The sequence below is a fragment of the Fusarium oxysporum genome, chromosome 3 (genome assembly GCF_000149955.1).
Source record: "Fusarium oxysporum f. sp. lycopersici 4287 chromosome 3, whole genome shotgun sequence".
Taxonomy (NCBI): domain Eukaryota; kingdom Fungi; phylum Ascomycota; class Sordariomycetes; order Hypocreales; family Nectriaceae; genus Fusarium; species Fusarium oxysporum.
The window spans coordinates 2,375,553-2,397,480 of NC_030988.1; the positions used below are offsets into that span (position 1 = coordinate 2,375,553).

General features: G+C 45.3%; 6 protein-coding genes across 10 annotated transcripts; 4 read left to right on the plus strand and 2 right to left on the minus strand.

Annotated features, from left to right (window-relative positions):
* Positions 1-1,016: 1,016 nt before the first annotated feature.
* On the plus strand, positions 1,017-3,147 carry FOXG_06510 (uncharacterized protein). Its single transcript, XM_018385196.1, has 3 exons — positions 1,017-1,518; positions 1,577-1,835; positions 1,897-3,147. Exons 1-3 carry the CDS (start codon positions 1,079-1,081, stop codon positions 3,100-3,102), a joined length of 1,905 nt encoding a protein of 634 aa, XP_018242424.1. The 5' UTR covers positions 1,017-1,078; the 3' UTR covers positions 3,103-3,147.
* A 683-nt stretch (positions 3,148-3,830) lies between these two features.
* Positions 3,831-6,157, minus strand: FOXG_06511 (uncharacterized protein). The gene has a single exon (XM_018385197.1). It carries the CDS (start codon positions 5,672-5,674, stop codon positions 4,025-4,027), a length of 1,650 nt encoding a protein of 549 aa, XP_018242425.1. The 5' UTR covers positions 5,675-6,157; the 3' UTR covers positions 3,831-4,024.
* A 358-nt stretch (positions 6,158-6,515) lies between these two features.
* FOXG_19280 (uncharacterized protein) lies at positions 6,516-7,420 on the plus strand. The gene has a single exon (XM_018399476.1). The coding sequence runs from the start codon at positions 6,643-6,645 to the stop codon at positions 7,375-7,377; it is 735 nt and encodes a 244-aa protein (XP_018242426.1). The 5' UTR covers positions 6,516-6,642; the 3' UTR covers positions 7,378-7,420.
* A 3,311-nt stretch (positions 7,421-10,731) lies between these two features.
* FOXG_06512 (uncharacterized protein) lies at positions 10,732-11,349 on the plus strand. Its single transcript, XM_018385198.1, has 2 exons — positions 10,732-10,841; positions 10,890-11,349. Exons 1-2 carry the CDS (start codon positions 10,811-10,813, stop codon positions 11,033-11,035), a joined length of 177 nt encoding a protein of 58 aa, XP_018242427.1. The 5' UTR covers positions 10,732-10,810; the 3' UTR covers positions 11,036-11,349.
* Positions 11,350-15,215: 3,866 nt separating this feature from the next.
* Positions 15,216-16,142, minus strand: FOXG_06513 (uncharacterized protein). Its single transcript, XM_018385199.1, has one exon. It carries the CDS (start codon positions 16,085-16,087, stop codon positions 15,266-15,268), a length of 822 nt encoding a protein of 273 aa, XP_018242428.1. The 5' UTR covers positions 16,088-16,142; the 3' UTR covers positions 15,216-15,265.
* Positions 16,143-16,588: 446 nt separating this feature from the next.
* FOXG_19281 (uncharacterized protein) lies at positions 16,589-17,962 on the plus strand (the record flags this gene model as incomplete). Of its 5 annotated transcripts, none has more annotated exons than XM_018399477.1 (3): positions 16,589-17,160; positions 17,232-17,528; positions 17,578-17,962. In XM_018399477.1, the coding sequence occupies 3 exons, from the start codon at positions 16,662-16,664 to the stop codon at positions 17,601-17,603; spliced, it is 822 nt and encodes a 273-aa protein (XP_018242429.1). In that variant the 3' UTR covers positions 17,604-17,962. The 5 variants fall into 5 exon arrangements, with proteins under 5 accessions (XP_018242429.1, XP_018242430.1, XP_018242431.1 ...); XM_018399478.1 differs by having other exon boundaries at positions 17,232-17,516; XM_018399479.1 differs by having other exon boundaries at positions 16,589-17,120; positions 17,232-17,516.
* Positions 17,963-21,928: the final 3,966 nt, after the last annotated feature.

The window sequence follows — 21,928 nt, forward strand, 5'->3', positions numbered from 1 at the left end:
TATGGGAATACTTACATGATGAGCTATGGGCACTAAGCAGATGGGCCCAGATAAAAGACATGTTCTCTTAGGACCTTGCATACAAATAAACAGAGTGTTTGGTAGCGTGCGTATCATTTTCGCAGATTACCGTAGTAAATAACTAAATCCTGTCATGTTACGACTCACATCATATCACGTAGGTCAATTTGTTAGGCTTACCCCTGGTTTCCCAGTAATTATTACTCTGCATACAGTGTATTCTGTATAACAGTATCGCAATATGTGTCAAAATGAGTCGTGTAACGATTTGTGATGAAAATGGTGTTTGCTTAATGATATGACGAAAAAGCAGACGACAGAATCATTAAGGTTAAGCTATGATTCATCGCCCTTTCGTGCGATAGTCTATGATGCGCCCGCTTCGATAAGATGACGTGTTCAGACGACAGAGGACTGATTTGGATCATATCACCCCATCGGCAAGCCCCGTTGCCTGCCAGAGACTCTAGATAGTTGCTTAATCCATAGAGTATTGGAGTTGAGAATGGCCGCCAGATACGTTTACGTGGACGAAACAGGACCTAACTATGAGGAACCCAGTCAATGAGTGAATCTGCTAGTTTTACCAGCATGGCATGTTTGCACTTCGGCGGTCTAGGTCAAGGGGACATGGAAGAGCCTCAGGTAAGGGCCAGGGATAGTCCTAGTCGAGCAATTCGAAGCGCCTTAGGCCGCCGCGAGGAAATGTCATCTTGGTCGCCGAAATGATCTGACCAGCTAGCTGCACTCCAATCACATGCGCCCTTAATTTTTTTAATGATACTCAAAAGCCATGATCTGACTAGTATCACAATTATGAGGGGCATTGACAGGATATGTAGATTTTGGGGCGCCGTTGACGTGTTTAGTAACTGATGCCAAGCTGGCCGCAAGGCGACGTCTCTCTCGCACTCGCAGGCATGTAACTTTATAACTCGGCCTTTCTCGTTCTTGGTAACTTTAATAGATACACTATTTAATCAATAACCATTCATAAAAGATATTGTCCCTTTGCTTATATCTCCGCCGACGGCTTGGGTCATGCAAATCGGTGACAATGAGTACTCAATCTAGACAACATGGATCAAACGAGCATGCAGTCGAGGATCTTGAGATGTGTGTGATCCCAACTCGTCACCTAGCCAACGATGTTGTCGAAAGTTTCGCCTGGAGCAACCTTGAAGTCCTCGTCAAAGACCGGAAAACCAAACAGCCACTTTCCATCTTATCCAAAGCGTCAGGAATTATCAACGCATCTGAAATGCTTGCTATCATGGGCCCGAGTGGATCCGGTAAGACCACGTTGCTTAACGCTCTTGCTCGTCGAGTCGCTGCTGCTGGAGCGACTACAACAGGCGATATACTTGGCAATGGACAGAAGATGGAACTCGAGATGACCCGTAATCTCTCTACATACGTAGAGCAGGAGGATGCACTGATAGGCAGTCTGACGGTACGAGAAACGATGATCTTTGCGGCCAGGCTTGCGCTTCCTAGGTACGACTTGCCGCCCTCGAAGCGATTGTTTTTTTTTTTTTTTTTAACCTAGTGATAGCAACGTAACTAGGAAGGAAGCTTTCCGCCGTGTGGATGACCTTATCTCCAGCTTTGGCCTGCAGTCACAGGCCCACACTATTGTCGGCACACCTATTAAGAAGGGTCTGAGTGGAGGCCAGAAGAAACGGCTTGGTGTCGCTAGCCGGCTCGTTGCCAATCCTAAAATTCTGTTCCTTGATGAGCCAACCAGTGGACTAGACTCAGCTCTCAGTCTCGAAGTCATCACTTATATTAAAGAGATTGGCAGGCGGAATAAGGTGGGTATTCTCCTTCTTGGAAAGTCGACATTTTGGTTAAATGCGGGCTAATGTGTGCCAGCTCCTTATAATAGCTTCCATTCATCAACCCTCTTCGGCGACATTTCATCAATTCGACAAGCTCTGCCTCCTCTCGGGAGGGAAAACCTGCTACTTTGGTCTAGTCTGCGAAGCACCTATCTACTTCGCCAGGGCTGGTTACTATATGCCCCGTGAGACTAATGCTGCCGAGTTCTATCTTGACCTAATTAATACCGACTTGGATAAGAACGGCGAAGTTCGCCGCCGCACAGAAGATATTACTCAAAAATGGGCAGTGTCAACCCAGCGCGCGGATCTTGATGCTGCTATCGTGAGCGCGAGATATGCTTCCTCTGTCGATTTGTCAAGACATAAAATTCTAAAACCAAGCCCTTGGTTAATTCCTCTGATCTTGCTTCACCGCTCTTGGATCAAATCGCACCGCGACGTTGTCGTATATGGTATCCGCATTGTCATGTATCTGGGCCTGGCAATCCTCATGGGGACCGTGTTCCTGAGACTGAAGACGGACCAAAAATACATCCAGGCATTCATAAATGCCATTTTCTTCGGCGGCGCCTTCATGTCGTTTATGGCGATTGCTTATGTTCCCGCCTTCCTAGAGGATTTGCACACTTTTTACCAGGAGCGTGCAAATGGCCTCGTTGGTCCACCTTCGTTTATGGTATCAAATTTCATCATTGGACTTCCATTCCTCTTCCTTATTACTCTCGTCTTCTCGATAGTGGAATATTGGCTATCTAACTTTCGCCCAAATGCCAGCGCGTTCTTTATGTGGGTTATGTGGTTATTCCTTGATCTCCTGGCAGCGGAGTCACTCGTTGTGTTGGTTTCATGTCTTTTTCCAGTTTTCGTTGTGGCATTGGCGATCACAGCCTTCGCAAATGGGCTTTGGATGTGCGTTGATGGATTCCTTGTACCAATGAGTATCCTCAATCCGTTTTGGAAGTATGTATTCCATTATATTGACTTCCAGGCATATGTATTTCAGGGTATGATGGTTAATGAGTTCGAATCCCGAGAGTACGCCTGCGCAAAGACGCCCCAAGGCTATCAGTGTATGTATTATAGTGACTTGAATTCGGCGGGGAAAATCCGTGGCACGGCGGTTTTGGATAATTTTAGTATTTCTATGGGGCTGGAGGGGACCTGGGTTGGAATTCTCATTGGTATTATCGCAGGATATAGGCTCTTGGCTTATCTAGTCCTGATTTGGCGGAAATAAGTGTTCGCATACAGTGATAGTTTATATAGAACAAATACACCTCGTATCAAAAAGTTGTCCAATTCCTATTCTTAACCCCCAGAGAGTCAAATAGTCGGACGAAGGTGGCTTTGTGTTATTTCCTTGCAGCTCAGTTGCCTCGGCCTTGGAGGGGATGTCCCATAGTGTATATCTATTTTATAACTTTGGCCCCTGCACAGAGAGCTATCTTTTCAATTCATGATTAAAAAACGAATAATCGTGATCTCTGTGAGTAATTCTATTGTCAAGCTCATTCAGGACCAAAAATACCCAAAGGGCACGACCACAGAAAGGATCGCAAAGGAAGAACTTCTATCTCATTCCGGCCAACTAACAAGGAGATGAGTTACATCACGGCCAAATAATGGCAGAATGAAGTTGAAGCCCCCAGGACCCTAATTGAGTTATTAGATAATATTTCCGCGTTCAATCTTTACAGCTCCGCCTCTGTGAGGCCGTATATGCTATGCCATGAAGCTGAATCGACATTTCAGTCTTCAGTCGACGATACTGATTCTCGATACTTTCTTCTGATTCCTTTTCTTATTCCTGTCATCTGTATGCTACCGATAGGGCGAAGGAGCCAGATTCCCTTTACACAGTGCAGCCAAACCCTAATAGCTATAAATTCTGTTTCTAGAGGTCAATAAATATCAGTAGTAATTCTCGCTTCTTGACGAAAAGCTCATATAAAGAACCTTTATTACGGCGCATTCTTCGGTAGTTAAACCATTCAGTATCTACATAACCTAGACTGATTCCAAGGTTTGACATGTGAAAGGTTATTATGTGTTTCAACTGTTAATTACATATAAGGATTCATCATTTTACTAATGTTAGAAAGGAAAAACGGAAAACTAAATTAAAAAAAAAGAAGAAAAAAAAGAAGAAAAAAAAAGAATTAACTGTCGATCAATCTATATCCTCCCTCGGCTACCATCTTGAAACCACCATCGAGGTTAGCAACATCAAACCCCCCTTGCTTAAGGATGCGGTAAGCTAAATAGCCGCGATAGCCCACTTGACAGTATACGACAGTTGGTAGTGACTTATCAAGAACGCCAAAATGATGCCTCAAGCTGTCGACTGGTAGATTGATCGCTTTAGAAAGATGACCGTTAGCGAATTCCTCAGGCGAGCGGACATCCACAATCTGCAACTTGCCAAGCTTCGCCTGGTTGAGCTGTTCGGCGTGAATGATATCGCAGTCTCCACGTAGAACATTTGAAGCCACAAAGCCGGCCATATTGACAGGATCTTTCGCCGAGCCGTATGGTGGTGCATAGGCTAGCTCGAGATGCTCCAGATCAAAAACCGTGCTGCCAAATTGCATAGCTGTAGCGAGCACGTCAATACGTTTGTCGACACCAGCCTTGCCTACAATCTGTGCTCCCCAGATACGGCCCGTCTCTTTCTGAAAAGCGAGTTTGATCGTCATGGTTTGTGAGCCTGGATAATAGCCTGCATGGTCAAGGGGATGCACTGTGACCCAAAGAGGATCGTGGCCCAATCGACGAAGCGCTTCGATAGAAAGGCCCACGAAGCCGAGGCTCAGGTCAAAGACTTGGCAGATAACGGTGCCGACATTGCCACGATATTGTACTTCTTTGCCGCATATATGATCGGCCGCGAGCCGCCCTTGTCGGTTTGCCGGACCAGCCAAGGCGAGTATAGCAGGCTGTCCCATGACGGTGTGTTGTGTCTCAACCATATCTCCAACTGCATAGATGTCCGGGTCCGAGGTTTGCATATGGGAGTTAACACTAACTCCTGTCGCACCTAACTTCAAACCAGCCTGCTTTGCCAGACTCGTTCTGGCCCTCACTCCCGCTGCCAAAATTACCACGTCTGCGAGTACCTCAGATCCACTAGTCAAGAGGACGCTTGATTTCTCAATTTTCTTAAAAGTATCGTTTAGGAACAACTGGATTCCTTTGCTTCTGAGTTTCGTGTGAAGAATCTCAGCCATGTCGGCGTCAATTGGTGGAAAGACATGCGACCCGTACTCGACCATCGAAATCTCGAACCCGAGGTTACGCAAGTTCTCGGCTACTTCCATTCCAATGAAGCCGGCTCCAATTATGCAAACGTGTTTTACATCGCGGTCCGACATTAAGCCACGGGCTTTCTGAAGATCGGAGATCGTCTGCATCGTGACGACATTGTCCAACTCTGTCCCAGCAGCCGGAGGCCGAAACGCTTCGGCACCTTCGGCCAGAATGAGTTTGTCGTAGCCCACCTGGCGGATGTCGTCCGTTCCCACAGTTCGCACATTGACCAGGTGGTTTTCACGATCAATGCCGATGACCTCGGTTCGAAGATGGACATCGATATTAAAGCGCTCCTTGAAGTCGCTGGGTGTACGTAGGATCAGGGTTTTATCATGCTTGATGATGTTCCCTAGAGCATAGGGTATACCGCAGTTGGCGAAGCCGGTGTAGTCTCCCTGTTCGAACACAGTGATGGCAGCCGACTCATCGAGACGTCGAACGCGGGTGGCCGCGGACATGCCACCCGCGACGCCACCAACAATCACGATTCTCTTAGCCATGCTCAAACGTTATCTTGTTGAATGACGGGTGTGGACATGCATAAAATTTGGCTCTCTGAAAAATGATATATCTACGCGAATCTTGCGGACATAAGAGCCTGGTAAATCAATCATCTAGGACACACATGATTCTTTCGATCATATCATATAACTCCACCCAGCCACTAAAATTTCGTGACGCAGAGTTCGGCAAATGGGGTGATATGTTTATAAGCTGCGCCGCTAATCGTTAATAAGTAGGAGATGATTATATGAGGAGGTAGTCTGCGGTGGCCACTGGGTCCGAGTCGCCGACCTCGTCGCACACGCAAGTTGTCCCACCCTGCACGTCATGAGGTGAGGTCGCCGTAATTCATCCGTCAAATGCTTGTTTCAAGGCTACTGGAGCGGAGCTCGACACCACTCTGAAATCCCAGTAACCAATTTCGGCTAACTTCCGTATAATAGTAGAACTAACACTAACTTTGCGTCACCCGATTGAAGCTCGAAATTGGTTTGAAAATTGAAAAGACCAGAGAAGCGACTTATCTTGCTCAAAGAGGCTAAATAGTTTAATTTTGCATGCCCGCCTTGCCCTAACACCGGCTATGTCTCCCCACCACCCTCCACGAAAACGGCTAACGATGTGGAGGAAAAAAATGCTAAAAGCGCAAGCATGTAGTCGCCGATTCTAGTCCCCGCTTCATCCTAAAAGTTAGTTTTAGCGCTCTGTTAAGGTTTTTAATACCACTAGAGCTGGAATGTGGACTCACGCTAGGGGGTGAAGGTGTGTAAGCTGGTTAACAGAACAGCCCCCTCGACATGGTTTTTTACATCCCTGCAAAAGCAAAAAAAAAAATTAGTATGATGCCACGGTTCTGATAAAGGTCCAAGGCGTGGAATTACCCCTGCTGACTATTTAAAACTTATCCCCACACCAAACTGACGCCTATCAGACAACGCAAACCGCATAAGGTTGCTATCTACCCATGTCTTTTAAATTATCAATCAATAATGTCCGACGTTACCTGTCCGCCAACCTAGAGGTTGACATCCTCCTCGAGATTCAACTTCTCCTTCTTACATTCAGCACTGGTGTCCAAGATGCAGTCAGCTACCCAGATTTCAAATGTTTTGCATCCAACCAGACCGGTAATTCCGTTGTATTAGCTGTGGGTCTCGCAGGGCATGATGACTCGATTTTCAACTTGTCAGACGTAGGCTTAAGCTTGGGTATGTTCCTAGCCGGAGCTATTACAACAGGACAGTTAGCCAATACTGTTGGACCACGAGCTCGTATGTGGCTGATATTTAGTCACTGTGCGCAGACAATTCTCACGTTTGCGGCCGCCATTATTCACCCCGCATACTCCCCTTATGGTACAGGCCCCTCAGCAATGGGTTCACTTGCTTTACTCGCCTTTGCATCAGGTGCCCAAGTAGCGTCTATGCGACCCTTTCGAATCCAGGAAATCACAACGGCTATGGCGACAGCAGCATGGGTTGATCTTGTTATCGATCCAGGGCTTTTAAAGTTACAAAACCGTTCAAGAAATCGACGTGCTGGATTTTTAATTGCGTTGGTGGTGGGGAGCTTTGCCGGAGCCTTCATGCGAACGGGCATCGGCTCATCAAATGCATTGTTTGTATCAGGTGCAGGAAAGACGCTGGTTACATTATTGCTGTTCCTGAACCGTAAGCAGCCACCCGTAGATCAATCTTGAATTAATACATGGATCTGAAAAGACTATAAGGGTTATGCGGCTGCTATCATTATTTGACATGATCCTATATAACTACCATGCAGTACCCCTCAACCAATAGGCAAAAAAGGTTTCCTCATATAAAATGCCCAAATTCACTTGAAAGGTGCTTGGTCAAGGACTGAAGTTATTTACATGAAACAAGCTGTATCTCAAAGGAGGTTTCATGTTATTTCGTATTATACTACTCTTTTTTTGCGTCGTATGAGCGGTATGGTAGTGTGGCACCAATGTAAAATCCCTACCAATGCCCCGTCTTCGCAGAGTCCCCCCCCTTCCCCATGGCTTTCGGGTGTTCTATCTACAGGAATGTTCTATAATTGCCTTGAGAATGAATCAAGCGTGTTACCCAGAAGATGAAGTTATTGAAGCCATATTGGATGTCACCGATAACGGCCTCTCCCAGAACCAAGCCGGACAAAGCATGGCTCCCCTCAGCCGACCTTCTCAGACCGATTAAGAGTAGAGCCACCCAAGTCTGAGGTCACCTATTCTGCCCAGCTACTATACTATTCAAGTCTTAGGAGCCCGGATTGGTTGTCTGGATACTTCGACAAGAAGCCTTGGGCTATGCTCCTTCTCATAGTCAAGTTCGCGCCACTGTCACTTTCCTCCTACGACAACAAGGCAGGGAAAAGCCCATCGGTATACTTTAGCTAGCCAGATTTATGTAACGGCATCTATCCATAAGGAAAGGACAAAGATGTGAAAGGCAAGGATCACGACCATCGTGAATAACTTTACACTTGCCATGAACTCTAAATCGCAGGCAGCATCGTGCTGCCTAGACGATCGGCAGACTCAACATGAGTATCCCTTTGACTAGCGTAAGGCAGCACCTCCATACTGAGCCCCACACGGCCCCCGCGCAACCAAGGGACACATGGTAGTGACTTGAAGCGTCCGCGAAACCGACCCCGCTGAAATCGTCATACAACCCATTCAATGAGCTGTCATGGGTATCGAACAACTCTCTAGCCAAGCAGCCAACGTGGATGATGACAATAGCTTCATTCGAGTCGATCATAGCTGCCGTGAGCAGCCGACTGATAACACATGCCGACCAGTCAATAATCCAGTTTCTGGCCGTGGCTACAACTTCGACCCCGTTCATCTCCCAGATCGGTCATTTCGGATAGAGGATTTACCCCAGAGCCAATGCTGCTATTCCAGCAATTTCTCCCTGTTTGGCTAGTAGAAAGCTGGGTTTGCTATACGAATAGCTGGGCTAGTGATCGGCTTGAGATGCTTACAAATAGCTGCAGTGATGGGCAACAGCCACAGTCGCGGCTTCTTGATTGGAAGCCAACCTCTGTTGTAGAAATCTTCGTATGGATTGCGATCCTGATCTATATGCGAATACACAAGGAACCCCGAATAGAAGACTATTGGAGAACGTCACAGTTAGGGAAGCAACAGCCAAGTCATCCAAATGTAAAGTGGATGTCTCTTCGCCGATTTCAGCTATTATCACGAGTTCTATGTCTCTTTGGCCACGCAACAATATTCGTAGCTACTGGGGATAGCAGTATTCATAGCTACTGGGGATAGCTTATATAGCCGGACGTTGAGCCGGGTGGATGACTGGTCTAATCACATACAACATATATCCACTACTTTCTTCAAACCAGGCACAGCTATTGCTATAGATGAGTTTATGGTCCGCTTACTAGGAAGATCTTTAGAGATGACAACTGTCCCATCTAAACCCATTCCCACGGGCTTCAAAGTCTGGGCTGTGGCTCAACGCGGTTATTTCATACGGTGGCTCTGGCACAGGCCGGGCCAGAAGTTCGGGCCTGCAGGTATCAGACACACCTACCGGCGGCTGCCTTCACAACTACGTCGCCAATGGCAGCAACGGCGGTTTCGAGAGCCACAGAATACTGTTTACCTAAACCCGACCCAAGCTGTGGTTGTCGCCCTAGTGATTCTGCTGCCGGAAGCCAGATACCGCGTGTTTCTCGACAACCTATTCTCTTCTTCCAACCTATTCCGTCGGCTACGTCAGCTTGGGCACGGAGCCACGGCTAACCCCGCCGGAACTGTGGTCTTTACTGGCTGCTCGTCAAGCTCAAAGCTGATGATAATACTGCTGCTGGTAGTATTCCTTTTAACTGCCTTAAAGCAATCCCAACATCTGATAACCTAGTTAGTCAAGGAGACAAATTTTTACAGATAAGCCTTACTGATTCAACTTTTGATAGGTCAACCAGATCGCTTGGAAAGATAATGCCCTTGTGTTGTTTTTATCCACCGTATTTACAGGCAATGAACGGATTGACCGCATAAGGAAACGACCAACAGCAGACCAACCTGCAGCACGGCCAATGCAAGAGTTTTCCGGTGAGGAGCCAGTCAAAGTGATTTCAATTCCGTCTGTCGCTGCCACTTACAACGACGAAATGAATGCCGTAGATCGAGGCGATCAAATGCGAGCCTACTGGGGCCCTGATAGCCGTGTTTGTCGGGGCGGCTGGAGGGCCCTAGCTTGAGACTTCCTGCTAGAAATAGCCCTGATCAACAGCTTCATCCTGCAGCAACGAGAAACCCACGGTGGAAGCCAGAGAAGTCTCAAGCGGAGTGGAAGCAGCGTCTTGTTAATGACCCTGTTGCAAAGTATGACCTTAGTAGTCAGTCGAGACAGAGATTTCGGACTGGGGATGAGTTTACGCCTACATCGCAACATGAATGGTTCTGTAATAAAATTCCTGTTGCTTGCAAGGCTTGCAAAGGGATGCGGCTTGGGGAGATACAGTCGAAGCAAAAACTTTTATCCGCAACCAGCGGCAGCAGAGGGGAAATACGGAAATCCCGGTATGGCTGTAAGCAATGCCAGGTATTTCCTTGTACCCCTGGAAAATGTTGGGACTTCTGGCATCACTTAAATTAGGCGGGGCTTTACATACCTTGAGCTTGTGGCTCTATGATTGGTTGGAATCCCTGCTCGTGACCTAGGTGTTGCCTTACGCCAGTCAAAGGGATACAACAATGTCAACGTGGGTTATTCTGCTAAGCAACTTACAAATCTATGCCCCATAGCATGAATTCACATTCAAGGTCTAGTGGTACTAAAAACCTTGTTAGAAGGCGCGGGAAATAAAATATAAATTTTAAAGGATCGAGCGGGGATTAGAATCGGCGACCTTTTTTAAGAGCCTTGTGAGGATCATACTCCCCAAGTTTAGAGTCTCCCGATCTCGTACGATCTGGGTTTCTCTTACGTCATGGATATGCCATCCCTGGCAGCATTCAAGGTGCAAATCTCACATATATGATCCACTTCGCCCCTAATCTGAGTGATATTTATTGTCTGCATCTGTGCCTACTGCATAGCTAAAATTAAATTCCCCTTCCTTTAAGCACCGGTTTATAAACGAGAATTCCCGTCAGAATGTGCAAGAAAGCCACTTGCAACACTTGCAGTAAGCCCGCTTATTCAAATCATTGGTCGGGACTGACCTTGGCTATAGAAAAAGCCACTTGGTGGGGCTGCGGTAACCACGTTCCAGAGGTCATGTCTGAGATTCCTGAGCATGACTGGTGTACTTGTCAGCCGAAGATTGAAAAAGAAGGGGGAAAGTACCCTCCCAAGGCTGAAAAACTCCATGAAGCTTAGAACCGCACTTATCAAGGTGTTATATAAGAAATCCACGGCTAGTCCTACAGCCATAAATCAAGTGCACAGCAAATAATTTATTTTACTACAATTTGTAGAGGGGAGACTTGATTTTTGATAGGAGCTAGGTTTGAATTTCTCATTAGTACTTGGTTACACGTTCAGGCAAGGCAACACTTTATAGCAGGGCGTTAAGTTCTTGCTCCGGTTTATCAGCACCTGTCCCAATAAATATAAAATCTAAGGTGGTTGACAAGCGAGTTAACCAGAAAAGCGAGTTAGCCAAAAATCTTAACCTTTGTCTCAAATCCCAATAAAACTAACGTGTTTGATAAGCATGTGAGATAAGTATGTGAGCCAAAAATCTCTCATCCTACACTATTACTATCTGATCAAATACTTCTCAACCACTAAACATGCCACAATCTTTAAATAAACAAACAAACAAACAAACAATCAAACAAACCAATTTTCTCCAGAACCTTGCAAAGACGTGCCTCAACTATATATCAGGTTTCTTTTGAGACCTTACGCCGCCGCCATAATGGCATTCAATCACGGCGCGATTGTATCCCAAAGTCACGGAGACTATCTGATCTAGAGGAGCAGATAATAGTCCAATTCATTCTCGACCTAGATTCGCGAGGATTTTCTGCGCGACTGCGATTTGTGGGAGAAATGGCCAATTCTCTGCTTGCAGACCGCGACGTGTCACCTGTTGGCAAGCGTTGGGCTCATACCTTCGTAAATCGATAACCAGAGCTAAAGGTACGTTTATTTCGGAGATATGACTATCAGAGAGCTAAATGCGAAGATCAGACTATTATTCGTGGCTGGTTCAGGCTTGTACAGAACACAATCGCGAAGCATGGTATCCGATCAGATGATATGTGGAACTTTGATGAGACTGGCTTTATGATGGGCCTTATAATGGCCGGAATGGCAGTTACAGGCTCGGAAAGGCAAGGAAGACCAAAATAAGTGCAGGCTGGAAATCGTGAATGGATTACAGTAATCCAGGCGATTAATGCAGAAGATCAATCGATCGCGCCGTTCATCATTGGTGCGGGCCAATATCACCTTGCCAACTGGTACCAAGAAAGCAACCTCCCGGGCGATTGGGTTATTGCAACAAGCCAAAATGGGTGGACAAACAACTAGCTGGATCTCGAGTGGCTAAAGCACTTTGATCGGTCTACAAGTAACCGATCAGTTGGTGTCTATCGTCTTCTGATCCTCGATGGCCACGAAAGCCACCACTCTGCTGACTTTGAGAGATACTGCCAGGATAATAAGATTATCACGCTTTGTATGCCGCCTCATGCATCTCACCTACTTCAGCCTCTTGATGTTGGGTGCTTTGCAGTGCTGAAACAGGCTTATGGTCGAGAAATAGAGCATCTGATTAGATGCTCCATAACCCATATTTCCAAGACCGAGTTCTTTCCGGCCTTTTATGCCGCCTTTAAAGCTACTTTCACAGAAAGCAATATCCAGGGGGGTTTTAGAGGAGCTGAACTTGCTCCTCTTGACCCAGAAGCCGTGATCTCAAAGCTTGATGTGCAGCTACGAACCCCAACGCCTCCTGGGGAGGTCAGCCAACCATTAACCCCATGGGTTTCAAAGACCCCAAAGACAGCAATTGAGGCTCAATCTCAGTCTGAATACCTCGAAAAACGAATCAGAAGACATAAAGGCAGCTCCCCAGAGTCAATAATAGAAGCTTTAAAGTCAAATACTAAAGCAACAAAGGCAGTTATGCATGAGGTTGTCTTATTGAGGAATGAGGTCCGAAATCTTCGAGATGCAAATGAGATACTAAGCCGGCGCCGCAGGGCAAAAAGAACTAGATTACAGAAAGGAGGGGCTATAACTGTACAGTAAGCATCGCAAGTAATTGATCAGATGGATGTTGATGCGCAGGTAGTGGCTGAATCGTCAAGAAGTGGTGGTCGAGGAAGGTCAGAGCGACCGGGTGGTCGGCGTTGTGGTGTATGCGGCAAGGCCGGGCATAATGCAAGGACCTGTCAGGAGGAAATCGAGGTCAATATGGAAGAATATAGCGATTAACTTTAATTAATCTGATAGATTGTGATGTTTTTAGGAGTAATCTTATTATGTAGGTGATGAAAGGTGGCTCACTCGCTTATCATATACGTTAGCCTAAAGGTTATCTTATTAATTAACTTTACTAAGTCTTGAATCTAGCTAACGTACATGATAAGCAAGTGGGCCATCCAAGTAAGTGGGCCAAAAATCCCTCACCTTGCAACATTTCTATCTAATCAGATAATTCTCAACCACCAAGCATGCCGAACTCTTCTACTGAGGCTAGAATGCTTCTTGCACTTCAGGCCCTTCAAAATAACCCCAAACTAAGTGTCCGACGCGCTGCAGATACATATGAAGTTCCTCGCAATACCTTACGTCGCCGCCAGAATGGCATTCAATCACGACGCGATACTACCCAGAAATCACGCAGACTATCTAATCTAGAAGAAGAAATAGTAGTTCACTTTATTCTCGACCTAGATTCGCGAGGGTTTCCTCCGCGACATTCTTTTATTGAAGAAATGGCCAATTCTCTCCTCGCTGACCGCAAGGCACCACCCGTTGGCAAGCGCTGGGCTCATAACTTCGTTAAACGACAACCAGAGCTCAAGACGCATTTCTTTCGTAAATATGACTACCAGAGGGCCAAATGCGAAGATCCAACTATTATTCGAAACTGGTTTAAGCTCGTACAGAACACAATCGCGAAGTATGGTATCCAATCAGAGGATATCTGGAACTTTGATGAGACTGGCTTTATGATGGGTGTTATCTCAAGCGGCATGGTCGTCACAGGTTCAGAAAGGCTTGGAAGACCAAAATCAGTGCAGCCTGGGAATCGTGAATGGATTACAGTCATTCAAGCGATTAATGCGGAAGGCTGGGCGATCGAGCCGTTTATCATTGGAGCGGGCCAATATCACCTTGCCAACTGGCATGAAGAACCTACCCTCCCAAACGGCTGGGTTATTGCAACGAGCCAAAATGGCTGGACAAACAATGAACTAGGTCTTGAGTGGCTAAAGCACTTCAACCGATGCACAACTGACCGATCAGTTGGTTCTTATCGTCTTCTGATCCTTGATGGCCACGAAAGTCACCACTCCGTCGCTTTTGAGAAATATTGCCAGGAGAATAATATCATCACGCTCTGTATTCCGGCTCATGCGTCTCATCTACTTCAGCCTCTTGATATCGGGTGCTTTGGGCCACTAAAGAAGGCATATGGTCGAGAAATAGAGCATCTGATCAGATGCTCTATAACCTATATTTCGAAGACTGAGTTCTTTCCCGCCTTCCACGCCGCCTTCCAAGCCACTATAACCGAAAAAAATATCAAAGGGGGTTTTAGAGGAGCTGGGCTTGCTCCTTTTAACCCGGAAAGCGTGATCTCAAAGCTTGATATGAAGCTGCGGACTCCAACGCCTTCCGAGGAGGTTGCTGAACCCTTAACCCCATGGTTTCAAAGACCCCAAAGACAGTTCTTGAGGTCCAATCTCAATCTGCTTACTTACAGAAACGAATCAGAAGACATCATAGCAGCTCTCCAGAGTCACTTATTCAAGCTGTGAAGTGTTTTGAGAAGGGAACAAGCACAGTCATGCATAAGCTAGCCTTAGTAGAGGCTAGGATGAATGACCTTGAACAAGCAAATGAGATACTTAGTCGACGCCGAAGGGCAAAAAGAACTCGATTACAGAAAGGAGGGGTGATGACTGCAGGGGAATCAAGGCAAGTAGTTGATCAGATGGATGTAGATGCGCAGGTAGTGGCCGAATCGTCGAGAAGTAGTGGTCAAGAAAGGTCGGCGCGACCGGGCGTTCGGCGCTGTGGTGTATGCGGAAAGACTGGGCATAATGCAAGGACCTGTCAGGTAGTGATTGAGACGTCTAGAGGAGAGTATAGCGAGTAGTTCTAATTAATTAGATAGCTTGTGGTGTTTTTATTTTAGTTTTTACCTTAAGGGTATACAAGAAGTGGCCCACTTACTTGGATGGCCCACTTGCTTATCATACACGTTAGAGAGTTTATTATTAATACTTTTATAGCTATTATTAGAATAACTTACCTGGATTTTATTTATTAGTTATTACTTTGCTAAAGTAATAAAATAAAGATATTATATATTATCCCTACTTGGTCGATTGGGCTATTATTACTTATAATAATATATTATTATCAGGTGAGATGGTGATTTAACAGAACCCAGCACCGCGAAACCTCCCATAGCCTCTTAGTATATATGCCATATAATACCTCTAGAAGCCCAAATATACCTGATAGTAAGGGAAGTAACTGGCCAACAGCTGTTATTTCCCAAATACTGGTAATTCCATTTGCCCTCACCAGCCATTCCACCACAGATATCGACAATATTATAATTGTAAAGGAGAAGAGAAGGAAGACGATTTCCACGTTGTACCTCTTGCGATATGTTGCGTTTTTGAAAGCGTTTGAAATCTTGAACACACTTGCGATTGCGAATGTGGCACAAATGGCAGCACCGATAAACGCCGCCACTTTGTTGTACTTTCGAAACGACCCTTCAATGGTCACACCTCCAAAGAATGCCACAATCCTGCAGCCCTTCTCAGCTTCAAGCATGTCGTCGAGGCCTGAAAACCATAGCCGGCACGCATAACCTGCGAAGCCAGAGTACACCAGAACTCTGAAAAAGCCAGAAAATCTACCAAGCGGGTTGATTCCATTGCCGGATAGGCTAGAAAGCGCTCCGAATGACAGCCAAAGCGTGATGACTGGCTCAATCGCGTGGATCTCGCCGTCCTGTGTGAGGAATACGAGACCTAAGAACATGGCCAGTTGGACCAAGAGGTTGAGTATGCGCAGGATGTCTTCTTCCCATGGTGCGAAGAGAGTTGCGAGCAGGGTGGAGATCCACTGCAGGTAGAAGCCGATCCGGATGCCAATGCCGTACAGGTCTGGGTTGCCTGCAAATGGGCAAATAGATTTCTCACCAGTGGCGCTGGTAGAGTTGATCATTGTTTGGGTTGCGTTATTTATGCTTAAGTAGTTTGGAGATAGTTTATGTAACGCTGGATGCTTATTAATTTTCTTTGAGGCGGCAGAAAACAATTAATTTATACCTCTTCTGACGGCAGCGCACTGACACAGCAGCCAGTGTTACGATTTGCCTCATAATCACCTCATGAAAAGTCATCCGACTCCTGTGTTCAGCATTAAACTGTGGCTGACACTATTGATTTAAATCAAATGCTAATGAAACATTGCCTTACTTAATATGTGACTACTGGTTTATTGCGTGCTACTTCGTTGTTGCTACTGTCACTAATCTTATGATCCGCTGGTCGGAATGGGTAAAGTGGCTGGCATAGTAGGCCGATTTTCAGCCACCAATGTTCAGCTCGAAAAGGTCATTTTCACAGCCTTGTGACCGTCAAGCCCTGGTGGTGTGACATGCATTTGGATAATGAACTGGTGTTGTCAAAAAGGCATAGGCGAGAACCGCGCTCTATAATAAAAGGCTTTTATCTTGTTTCCACTGTTTGCTCCATTGAAAGACTTATAAGCGATATCTCTATCGTTCTGCAATAACATGGCCGACAACTGCGGCTTTAATGGCAATCCAGACCTCTACGGTCTTGGCATCCGTCTAAGTCTCTATATCCAATTACTTACAATGGCACTAGTAGCTACATTTATTCCCCAGTCTATGTATTACAGCTTCTTCGCCAACACCAATCTCTCCCTGTTCGTCTCCTCGTGGATCATCATCCTCAAGCTCTCAAGTTCACGAGAGATCCGCGGCGTCGAGTTGGGTATATTCCCTGTTCTCATTGGCTCGGCCTATGCTGGCGTTATTATCCTCTTGAGCAATTGGCACAGCACCAAATTCCAGGTACGCAGTAAACTCACCGTAGTAGCGGCGATTAGCTATTGGTTGTGGTTTTCTTGGTCGGGACTTGATGTTCTGCCGTCTTCAGGATGCGCCCAAGATTACGTCTTCGTTTTCGCCAAGGTCGATTTATACGGCTGGTTTCGCACCGCCATGAAGGTCGGTTATATTGTTTACCTAATTCTTTATCTGATTTTTGGTATGTTAATGCCTAACAACTGTGTTATGTATTTATTCGCAAGAGCCGAGATATCTAATATCCTTATTTAGCTCTCATACCGCCAGACCCCATTGAATCAGATTCAGGAGCCTCGGAATCTAAGTGGATCAAATTAGTCAAAGGCTCTTCTACTATCGTTCTATTGGCAATATCAATCGTATCAACTGAACTCACAATTTCCTGGAATCATATCCACGACGTATCCAGCATCTCAACTCTTCGATCTGTTGGCCAGTTATTGCCGCTTGTTATAGCTCTTGGACAGTTTGTCTGTGTCTTATATCTCGCTTTTAGGGGAGATGAACATACCAGAGTAAGCGAGGATGACGGAAGTGGTGAGTTCTCAGGTGCTAGTTCTTGCTTTCAATAAAAGATTTAATTACTGATATTACTTAGGGCTTTGTCCAGAGAGATTTTATTGAGCCGCTGATCTAAGGCGCATTATGAGTTTGTAGCATCCATGAAAGGTTGCAGCGGATACCTACGCAAGCACAGCTGAGAGACTCTCACAGGTGGACAGAGGAACTTGGCCAATGCCACCATTTATAGACCTTCCAAGGATGCACTAAGTAGGACTACCATTAAGGATACGCCTTTCTTAAAATTATTTATCGCCAAGGTCTATAGCAAGGATAGAAAGCAGCTTTATCTAGCTATTTATAATAAGAAGGAATTAGTACTTTTCAAACTTAGATTTAGGCGTTTATTTCCTAGCCACCAAGACTCTATTAACACCAGAGGATTTATTTTTATAAATAAAGCCAGTAAGGCTTTTATTAACACTAGAATAAATAGAAAGATTTTCAACCATCCTCTAACTAGTTAATTAGTTATATTAATAGTTACTTTCTCCTTAGCCTTTATTTTAAGTACTTTAAATTACTTAAGTTAAGTCATATCTAGCCTCTACTCAACTCCTTATATATATATAAATAGAGATTGTATTTACTATTTAATCTTAAACCTGCCTGGCTAATATCTTTAAAAGATCTAAGATAGGTTAACGTGGTTAATAAGCAAGTAACCCAGACAAGCGAGTGACCCAGTATACTATGCACTTAAAAACAGCCTACCCTATAGTTATTTACTTCCCAAATAAAATAGCTAAAAATCTAATAAAAATATTTCTTATAATAGTATAAATAACTTTATTAAATAGTATTTTTTAAAGACTTTTAACGTACGTGATAAGCGAGCGAGACAAAAATCCCTCAACCTTACGTCTAACCATCTGATCAATTGATTCTCAATTAAATAATATATCTCGATCTAATAAAGAGTCTCAAATTATTCTTGCACTTCAGGCCTATCAGGCAGACCTAAAATTAAGCCTGCGACGAGCTGCATTTATCTATGACGTCTACTTCCAGACCCTCCACCACCGATCTCAGGGCAGACAAGCTCGCAGCGATTGTATCCCGAACTCACGGAAACTGAGTGATCTAGAGGAACAGGTTATAGTCCAGTATATCCTTGACCTAGATTCGCGAGGATTTCCTTCCCGGCTTTGCGATGTTGAAGAAATGGCGAATCGACTGCTTGCTGACCGCGATGCATCACCAGTTGGCAAGCGCTGGGCTATCAATTTTATCAAACGGCAACCAGAGCTTAAGACGCGTTTTCAGAGCAGGTATGACTATCAGAGGGCCAAATGCGAAGAACTAATTGCTATTCGCAATTGGTTTAGGCTCGTATAGAATACAATCGCGAAGTATAGTATCCGATTAGATGATATCTGGAACTTTGATGAGACCGGCTTTATGGTGGGCGTGATATTAAGCGCTATAGTTATTACTAGCTCGGAAAGGCGTGGACAGCCAAAATCAGTCCAACCTGGAAACCGGGAATAGGTTACAGCAATCCAAGCGATTAATGCAGAAGGTCAGGCGATTGATCCACTTATCGTGGTTGCAGGCCAATATCACCTTGCCAATTGGTACCAAGAAAGCAACCTCCCGGCCTCTTGGGCTATCGCTACGACCTTAAATGGCTGGACAGATAATGAGACAGGCCTCGAGTGGCTAAAGCACTTTGATCGATGTATAACTAACCGATCAACTGGTCCCTATCGTCTTCTGATCCTCGATGGCCATGAAAGTCATCAGTCCGCCGATTTCCAGATATATTGTGAGGAGAATAATATCATCACGCTCTGTATGCCACCTTGTTCTTCCCACCTCCTTCAGCCCCTTGATGTTGGGTGCTTTGGGCTGCTAAAAAAGGCATATGGCCGAGAAATAGAGCATCTGATTAGAAGGTCTATAACCCACATTTCCAAGACCGAGTTCTTCCCGGCCTTTTACGCCGCCTTTTAATTGACTATGACTGAGGCAAATATCAAGGGGGTTTTTAGAGAAGCTGGCCTTGCTCCTTTTGACCCAGAAGTTGTAATCTCAAAGCTAGATGTGCAGCTACGGACTCCAACGCCTGTTGAGGAGGAGGCCCAACAAGCTCAATCTTGGACTTCAAGGACCCCAAGAACAGCTCTTGAGGCTGGATCCCAGTCTGAATACCTACAGAGACGAATCAGAAGATATCACAGTAGCTCCCCAGAGTCAATTCTTGAAGCTTTGAGATCTCTTGAGAAAGGAACTAAGGCAGTTATGCACAAGGTTGCCTTACTTGCAGCTGAGAACCGAGATCTTCGACAGGCAAATGAGATACTTAGCCGGCGGCGCAGGGCAAAAAGAACCCGCCTACTGAATAGAGGGAGTATGACTATACAGGAAGGTCAGGATCTAATTGATCAGATGGATGTAGATATACAGGTAATAGCTGAATCATCGAGAAGTAGTGGTCAAGGAAGTTCGGCGTAACCGAGGGTTCGGCGTTGCGGGACTTGCAGTAAGACTGGGCATAATGCAAGAACCTGTCAGGAGGGTATTCACGCCTCTGGAGATGAGTATAGTAGTTAATTTCAATTGATCTGATGATTTGTTATGTTTTTATTACAATCTATCTTAAGAAGGTTGAGATTTTTGTTGGTTTCGCTTATCATGTACGTTATAGGTAATTTTTTTTAAAAATCTAGAAAAATTACTATAGCTCATTTTAAGACTTACATATAAGCTATTAAAATTATAGCTATTTTAAGCTTAGTTTAAACTTTTAAAGAATTTTTTAAACCCTGGATTTAAGATAGAAATAAGACTGGGTCACTCGCTTGTCTGGGACACTCGCTTATCAACCACGTTATACTTATAAGAGATTTATAACAGTTTCTGCTTATTCTCCTTCTTATATGTGACGGTTGTGGGTTTCAAACAGGGAAACTAGTCCGTACTAGGTTTATGTTTGCAGATTGCGTAGGGCGTTATACTGAGCGGGTTGGTTGTCACGTCTCTTAATGATCAAGTAATGCTTATTAGGCTTATCGATGTAAAGAAGTCTTATTGATAGCTGGTGAGCTAAGTTCTATGAAAGTGCTAATGAATGTGGTCTATATACTAGTGGATGCCAATAGTGATCAGTGAGGTTGTCGCGGGATCAGTGGTGATCGTAGTGGATCAGTACTGATCGTGTCGGATCATCCATGATCGTGGAGTCTTGGCACTGATCCGTTTTGTGGGGCATATGCTTGATTGGAGGAAAATGTGGAGTACACGTGATGGAACCGCTGGGGTCGTAACATTATCTCTTTGAGCGGCACAAGGCATCCACGGGGTCACTCGCCCCACCTTGCTTACTAACAACGCTAGTACCTGCGGGGTACGTGAAGTTCTCGTCAGACAGCTTCTTCATTCAACACAGCCAAAATCATCAAAATCATCATATAAATTAACCCTAACACGTCTTAATTAAAACGATGAGCTCCCAAAAGATACCTGATTATATAGATGATCACAGCTTTAATACCCCGCCTTTGAGGGCAGCTAATGACCCCACCGGCGTGCCTGATTTTCCGCCCGAAGAGGGCCGCGGTGATGATTTTCAACCTTTCAACCTAGAATATCGTGATTTCAAGATTAACCCTCTACCCAAGGAACCACTTGAATTATTCCAGCGTTTTGTACCTATTTCCCTTGTACAGTCATGGATTAAATACACCAATAGCTGGGTCGCTTACTTACTCGAAAATGCCGTTATTGATAACTGGAATACCCCCCTTTCCAAACGGTCTCGCATTCTCAAGTGGGAAGGCATCTCCACTGCAACAGCTTATGTATGGCTTGGGGTCTTTATTTACCTAGGAATTCATAAGGAAATATCGATCAAAGACCATTGGAAGTCCCCTAGCCTAGGAGATCAGCGACCTCTTCACTCAATCATCAAGTTCATGCCGTTACGGAAGTTCGAGCTGATCACGAGGTATTTCCGCACTTTTGACTACACCAAGCTCGATGTGAGGGATGAGAGCGACCTTCCAAAGACCTTCCAAGCGGCTGAAGAGTGGTCTAATCACATACAAAGGGTGTCTATCGAGCTCTATCCTCCAGGGACTAACCTCACTGTAGATTAGTGTATGATCCCTTTTACAGGCAGATCAAAAGAGACAACAGTCGTCAAGAATAAACCTACGCCCGTGGGGTTCAAAGTCTGGGTTATCGCCCAACAGGGCTTCTTTCTGCAGTGGCTTTGGCACGTGAAGGCATCACCATACAAGGCTGTTATAGTCGAGCTACCTACACCAACGCCGTACGGCAAGAAGGGAAGGCTACGGACCGAGATTCCTCTCAACAATACACAAAGCGTCGTGGTTCACCTACTAAAAATGCTGTCAACGCAGACACATCACGTCTTCACGGAT